The sequence below is a fragment of the Littorina saxatilis genome, linkage group LG1 (assembly GCF_037325665.1).
Source record: "Littorina saxatilis isolate snail1 linkage group LG1, US_GU_Lsax_2.0, whole genome shotgun sequence".
NCBI lineage: Eukaryota > Metazoa > Mollusca > Gastropoda > Littorinimorpha > Littorinidae > Littorina > Littorina saxatilis.
The window spans coordinates 72,720,014-72,727,656 of record NC_090245.1 but is presented as its reverse complement, the minus strand read 5'-3'; the positions used below and the strand labels follow the sequence as shown (position 1 = coordinate 72,727,656).

At 39.9% G+C, this 7,643-nt stretch overlaps 1 protein-coding gene across 1 annotated transcript; it reads left to right on the top strand.

Annotated features, from left to right (window-relative positions):
• Positions 1–3,108: 3,108 nt before the first annotated feature.
• On the top strand, positions 3,109–4,582 carry LOC138978005 (kelch repeat and BTB domain-containing protein 4-like). Its single transcript, XM_070350622.1, has 2 exons — positions 3,109–3,375; positions 3,866–4,582. The coding sequence occupies exons 1-2, from the start codon at positions 3,141–3,143 to the stop codon at positions 4,378–4,380; spliced, it is 750 nt and encodes a 249-aa protein (XP_070206723.1). The 5' UTR covers positions 3,109–3,140; the 3' UTR covers positions 4,381–4,582.
• The last annotated feature ends 3,061 nt before the right edge of the window (positions 4,583–7,643 follow it).

The window sequence follows — 7,643 nt, the reverse complement described above, 5'->3', positions numbered from 1 at the left end:
GTACTCAGGCAACACAAGAGACAATCAACTGAGTTTGGGTAAACAGTTATACTAATTATACTTGTAATTTTCAGACAGGGGGAATTCTGTAACAAAATAACCCAACAGACACGGAGACATGTACATAATAGTCCAGGACTCGTAAAAGAAAACACAAAACACAAAACCGGCTATACATAAGTATGCTACTCGCCATCCTGACCTTGTGCCAGAAAATCTTTCATGTAAACAGCCTGTGCAAACGGGTGAATTGATCAATGCCTTTCCGCACTACTAAACACGTCAATTCTGTCATTAAAACTGCATGTGTCCGTGATCGACGGCATGGAACACTTTCCATTTAAAAATAAGCTGCTCTCTACAATAGCGTGACAGCGTTGCTATGAGTCAGGAATGTTGTTGCTGTAAACAGTTAGCTTTGTTCACACACATTAGAAAATCGTACACCTGTGGGTTTGGTTTTTTTTCAAGATAAAAGGTTTTTAGAAAAAAAGCTTACTAGTATTTGATACAGGTTCAAGTCAAATAATACAAAATAAAATCATTATATCATGTTCGAGTTAGTCAAGAAAGTAAGGACTGTAACAGAGCAAATCATCGCTGGAACTCTGATTTCCGTTTTAGCTGTAAAGGGGAAGAAATAACCCACTGTCTCAAATGTTTTAGTTTGGAAATTGTATTCCATTGGAAACCAATTGCGCTGGTTTTCAACGTGACTTATGCCGCCTTTTTACACGTTAAATGCAGGTGATTAAGAGCTCCACGATGCACTCTCTGTCTTAAAACTGTCTAACTATGAGCTACACACTTATGTTACGATCGTGACGATATGGTACATTCATGGGATTCAATTGGAGTTTATTTGACAAAACGTTGATTAAAACAGTCAGCGCATCAGCGAATCTGTGTTGTTACTTTTGTGAAGAAGTAACACCCATTGTCTGTTGCGTCTGGTTGATTAAAACAGACATAACAATCCGATGTATGCCCCTTCGCATAGCCCTTATCTGTGTCTTGTTTGATGAAGAAACTCTGGTACTAGCTTGGACGGATTGGTATTTTGACCGGACCACTCTCAAATTAACAAGAACTGTTCACATTCACAATTTGAAAACACCTCAGCCTTGTGATATGTTATTAGGGTTCCAACAATAGCTAAGAGTTAACCCAGTATACTGCCCAGCAAAAACCAACAACAATAATACAGTCTTATAATGGTGGCAACACCAATTAGCAGATGCAAAACGCAACATATTTGATGAGAAACTGGTTCCTCTAAATAAAAACGCATAAAGAGGGAGCAAGAGAAAGAAAGAAAGAGATAGAGAGGGGAAAAAAGGAATGTCTGTGTATATATATACATACTAGATGACTACCCACCAAATTTGAAAGAGATCCATCGAGAACTTTGGCCGTGCATCGCGGACACACACACACACACACACACACACCCACACACACACACACACACACACACACACACACACACACACACACACACACACACACACACACACACAAGTCGTATATATATATGTATGTCCACAAAGGGACTTTGCTCTGTACATCTCGGTCCCCCTTGAGGAGGGTCTGATGCTCCCAATAGGCTGTCTGTGAAGGGATACTTATTTCTCTCTCTTTCTCTGCTAAGAGATTTTAACAAATCTCGGAAGAAAGTCTCTGGTGACTTTCAATTGTTTCTTTCACAATTTCTGATGTTTTATATATATATATATTTATGTACAAATGATATCATTGTTCAAAATCTTTGTTCATTGCGTGCTGCGTCAATTGCCATTTTAATGCTTTGCATGAACGGCCAAACTAGACTACATAATCAACAGACAAACAAAACATTCAAACACAAACATAAGTACAATACAGCATAAGTAAACAGACTCACACCGGGCTCAAGTTCGCTTGAACGCAACACTTGAGAAACTGTCCTAGTTACTTTTTGAGTAAACTGAACCATCAGTTGCGCTAGTCGTGAACATAAAACAGCAACGCGGAAGTGAACGACATATTTTACATTGCTGTGAATCAGGCAAGGATGTCAGACAAGGTGCCAGTTCGGGAATATTCTGAGGAAAGTAAGGTCAGAATCTGTTTTCACAACATAGTTTCTGGGCATAGATGTTGCGTCTGGGCAATAGGTACATTATGCGGGAGCTTTCTTTCGCAAAACGTCAATATAATGACAGAAGACACGTCCTAATTGCCCTCTCTAAGCATACACAAAATGGCGGATCTTGGAGGGGAATCATAATTTAGGACACTGTTCTTGATTTATCCCACCTCCCACCTCTCTCTTTGCTTATTCTATAATGGACCCTCTTTAATCGTTTGAACTTACGCATTGTAAACACACAGCTTATCATCTAGTGCCATTATTGCTTTGCATCTGTTAGAAGTTGCTTATATGAACGCAAAGAACCACTCGAGTGCGTAGTTTCGTCATTTCTGACATTTGTCGCCATTTTTGGCTTGCTTTACCTGTCAGTTTTGTGATGAAAATGGCCGTGCCGCTCTTTTCTTTGTAAATGAGATGCTTTTCAGCTCATTCCGTAAAACCGGTCATGTTTTCTGTGTTTGCTTCCTTTATCACTCAACAAATCAGAACAAGCTTTTCTACCTTCTTCTTCCACACTTTCAGCGACTATAAGCCTCTCATCTTGAAACAGGTATAGGGACGCTGACAAAGTCGAATTTGCACACTTCTACCCATAGTATGCGACGCCCCAATGGGCGGCCCTCTCCGCTGTCTCTAATATCACTGGCATGATGTGCTTGCTACAGGTGAACAGTAGGCACTGAACTGGTCTTGCACCATATAGGCTGTATTCAATAAATGGGAGGTCCATAATCTGAGAAAGGAAACAGTGAATCAAGAAACTAAAACCCAGGTGCACATCTGCGGCACCTAGGGAGTGTACGTGCACACTATCTTGTTCCTGCCTCTTGCCATCTCAGAGGTATGGCGACCACAGACAGACAGACAGACAGACACACAGACAGACACTCTCTTTTATTATATGTATAGATAGAAAAACACGTTCGATCAGATTCAAAATAACGTGCATGTTGGGTGGGGTTTTTCCCAGATGTCTGACGAAAAGCAAGCGGCATTCAAAAAGACGATGCCTTTTGAAGAACCCAACGCGTCTTCCGACTTGGTTTTGGTGGTTGAAGGAAATAGGCTCCACGTTCACAAGACCGTCCTGAGCCTCCACTCCCCAGTCTTTGAGCGCATGTTTTCCTCGGCGTTTGCGGAGAGGGAAGCGAGGGAAGTTCCGCTGCCTGGCAAAAAATACGACTCCTTTGTACAGTTTCTCCGTGAGATGTATCCTGTGAGCTCTTTGGAGCCCCTTAAAGGTCAGTGCCGAGTTTACCATGATGATTCTGTTAGGCCAAACACAAATATATGTTGGTTTAGGGTAACCCGACCGACCCTATTTTTTCCCACCGACCCTTCTTCTTCTTCTTGGCGTTCGCAGAGGTTACACAATCAGTCCAGCACTGGTGATAAATGTTGTACCCACCGACCCTAAAACATTGTTTTTCTTTCTCCCGCCCCCCCCCCCCCCCCCTCAACTTTTAGCACATTTTGCGAACCATACCGAGACTAAGGGAAGTAACCTCCTTTAAAATCGACTAAATCAAAAATTATATATATATATTTTTAAAAAGCCGACCTACCGACCCTATCTGTTTTGGTCACGTTACTCTAAACCAACATATATTTTTGTTTGGCCTTATCCAAAATGTTCAAAATAGCAAAATTTGAACAAATCGATCCGGTTACGGTTGACCAGAAGAGATCTTTTGTTAAATAATTGTGGGTGTTGTTGTTTTTTTTGTCCAGATGAAACGCTGCACGATTTGCTGAAGTTGGCGGACGAGTATCAGGTGGATCATATTTTTCAAAAATGTAAAGCGTACATCCAAAGTCATTTGAAGTTCCCCACAAGAAAACTGACCACTGATAGAATCTTACTGTACCTTTGGATGTGCCAGGTGTATAAACCCATCTCAAAACCAAGAACAACTCTTGTCCGTTTAGCAGGTGATCGGACAACAGCTGAATTACAGAATAGTTGCTACTACACGTCCGTTCCAGTGTTAGCCATCACAGACGTGGCACTTGAGCGGATCCAAAACCTTGAAAAACAACTCCAGTGCGAGCAAGACAAGAATAAACATATGCACGACATCAAACAGGCAGCGAGTAATAAAATAGCAGATCTGAAACAGATGGTCGAAAACAGCCCGGAAAAATGTTATTTCGGCTGTTATAAAGTACGGGGTTCTATGTGCAAGGTCTGTGGATATGGTAAGGTAAGCGACAAACTCGGCGAGATTGCATCGGTTTTAAAATGACATTGCGAAAATGCTCCTTCTTGTATCAAATTAAAAAACAAAAATAAACAAAAAAACGTGCTAAACGTGGTTCCCATCGTTTGACACATATCTATACATATATCCGGGACGAGTTATTAACGAATTTAAGATGAATCCCTAAAACTACCAACAATTCAGATGGACCATTGAGTATCCGAACTGCATGATAACAAACAGACAAAACAAGTCGCGTAAGGCGAAAATACAATATTTAGTCAAGTAGCTGTCGAACTCACAGAATGAAACTGAACGCAATGCCATTTTTCAGCAAGACCGTATACTCGTAGCATCGTCAGTCCACCGCTCATGGCAAAGGCAGTGAAATTGACAAGAAGAGCGGGGTAGTAGTTGCGCTAAGAAGGATAGCACGCTTTTCTGTACCTCTCTTTGTTTTAACTTTCTGAGCGTGTTTTTAATCCAAACATATCATATCTATATGTTTTTGGAATCAGGAACCGACAAGGAATAAGATGAAAGTGTTTTTAAATTGATTTGGACAATTTAATTTTGATAATAATTTTTATATATTTAATTTTCAGAGCTTGTTTTTAATCCAAATATAACATATTTATATGTTTTTGGAATCAGCAAATGATGGAGAATAAGATAAACGTAAATTTGGATCGTTTTATAAATTTTTATTTTTTTTTTAAATTTTCAGATTTTTAATGACCAAAGTCATGAATTAATTTTTAAGCCACCAAGCTGAAATGCAATACCGAAGTCCGGGCTTCGTCGAAGATTACTTGACCAAAATTTCAACCAATTTGGTTGAAAAATGAGGGCGTGACAGTGCCGCCTCAACTTTCACGAAAAGCCGGATATGACGTCATCAAAGACATTTATCAAAAAAATGAAAAAAACGTTCGGGGATTTCATACCCAGGAACTCTCATGTCAAATTTCATAAAGATCGGTCCAGTAGTTTAGTCTGAATCGCTCTACACACACACACAGACAGACACACACACACACGCACATACACCACGACCCTCGTTTCGATTCCCCCTCGATGTTAAAATATTTAGTCAAAACTTGACTAAATATAACAAGTCGCGTAAGGCAAAAATACAATATTTAGTCAAGTAGCTGTCGAACTCACAGAATGAAACTGAACGCAACGCAACGCAGCAAGACCGTATACTCGTAGCATCGTCACTCCACCGCCCGTGGCAAAGGCAGTGCCCGTGGAATTGACAAGAAGAGCGGGGTATTCGTTGCGCTGAGAAGGATAGCACGCTTTTCTGTACCTCTCTTCGTTTTAACTTTCTGAGCGTGTTTTTAATCCAAACATATCATATCTATATATTTTTGGAATCAGGAACCGACAAGGAATAAGATGAAAGTGTTTTTAAATTGATTTCGAAAAAAAAAATTTGATAATAATTTTTATATATTTAATTTTCAGAGCTTGTTTTTAATCCGAATATAACATATTTATATGTTTTTGGAATCAGCAAATGATGGAGAATAAGATAAACGTAAATTTGGATCGTTTTATAAATTTTTATTTTTTTTTACAATTTTCAGATTTTTAATGACCAAAGTCATTAATTAATTTTTAAGCCACCAAGATGAAATGCAATACCGAAGTCCGGGCTTCGTCGAAGATTACTTGACCAAAATTTCAACCAATTTGGTTGAAAAATGAGGGCGTGACAGTGCCGCCTCAACTTTCACGAAAAGCCGGATATGACGTCATCAAAGACATTTATCAAAAAATGAAAAAAAAGGTTCGGGGATTTCATAACCAGGAACTCTCATGTCAAATTTCATAAAGATCGGTCCAGTAGTTTAGTCTGAATCGCTCTACACACACACACAGACAGACAGACACACACACGCACATACACCACGACCCTCGTTTCGATTCCCCCTCGATGTTAAAATATTTAGTCAAAACTTGACTAAATATAAAAAGGGCAAGAGAGAAAATGTCGGACGATAGAAGACTCTATAAAGACGCCACTCACCCTGTCAGTACGCCTGGCTGAACAGCCCACTCCAAAACCGCATGGTCAAAGTGACGAAAAATGAAATGCAATTGGGTGGCTTATCTTATACCGAATGTATTATTACGTCAGTCACTCTGATCTCTGTATTACGTAAGTTGTCTTTATTCTTATTCTTCTTCTTCTTCTGCGTTCGTGGGCTGAAACTCCCGCGTACACTCGTGTTTTTGCACGAGTGGATTTTTACATGTATGGCCGTTTTTACCCCGCCATTTAGGCAGCCATACGCCGCTTTCGTAGGAAGCATGCTGGGTATTTGGTGTTTCTATAATCCACCGAACTCTGACATGGATTACAGGATCTTTTCCGTGCGCACTTGGTCTTGTGATTGCGTGTACACACGAAGGTGGATAAGGCGCTAGCAGGTCTGCAAGTAAGTTGACCTGGGAGATCGGAAAAATCTCCACCCTTAACCCACCAGGCGCGGCCTGGATTCAAACCCACGACCTTCCGCTTTGGAGGTCGGCGTCCAACCACCAAGCCATTGCGCCCGTCAATTGTCTATCTATTGCTCCACTGGGAAAAGAAAACAAGTCGCGTAAGGCGAAAATACAACATTTAGTCAAGTAGCTGTCGAACTCACAGAATGAAACTGAACGCAACGCAACGCAGCAAGACCGTATACTCGTAGCATCGTCACTCCACCGCCCGTGGCAAAGGCAGTGCCAGTGGAATTGACAAGAAGAGCGGGGTATTCGTTGCGCTGAGAAGGATAGCACGCTTTTCTGTACCTCTCTTCGTTTTAACCTTCTGAGCGTGTTATTAATCTAAACATATTATATCTATATGTTTTTGGAATCAGGAACCGACAAGGAATAAGATAAAAGTGTTTTTAAATTGATTTCGAAAAAAAAAAATTTGATAATAATTTTTATATATTTAATTTTCAGAGCTTGTTTTTAATCCAAATATAACATATTTATATGTTTTCGGAATCAGCAAATGATGGAGAATAAGATGAACGTTAATTGGGATCGTTTGATAAAACAAATATTTTTTTTACAATTTTCAGATTTTTAATGACCAAAGTCATTAATTAATTTTTAAGCCACCAAGCTGAAATGCAATACCGAAGTCCGGGCTTTGTCGAAGATTACTTGACCAAAATTTCAACCAATTTGGTTGAAAAATGAGGGCGTGACAGTGCCGCCTCAACTTTCACGAAAAGCCGGATATGACGTCATCAAAGACATTTATCATAAAAATGAAAAAAACGTCTGATATATATGTT

Coding starts and splice junctions, on each gene's coding strand:
- LOC138978005 (XM_070350622.1), top strand. CDS start 3,141: ATGCCTTTTGAAGAACCCAACGCGTCTTCCGACTTGGTTTTGGTGGTT. Junction 3,376..3,865: donor CTCTTTGGAGCCCCTTAAAG/GTCAGTGCCGAG, acceptor TTTTTTGTCCAG/ATGAAACGCTGCACGATTTG.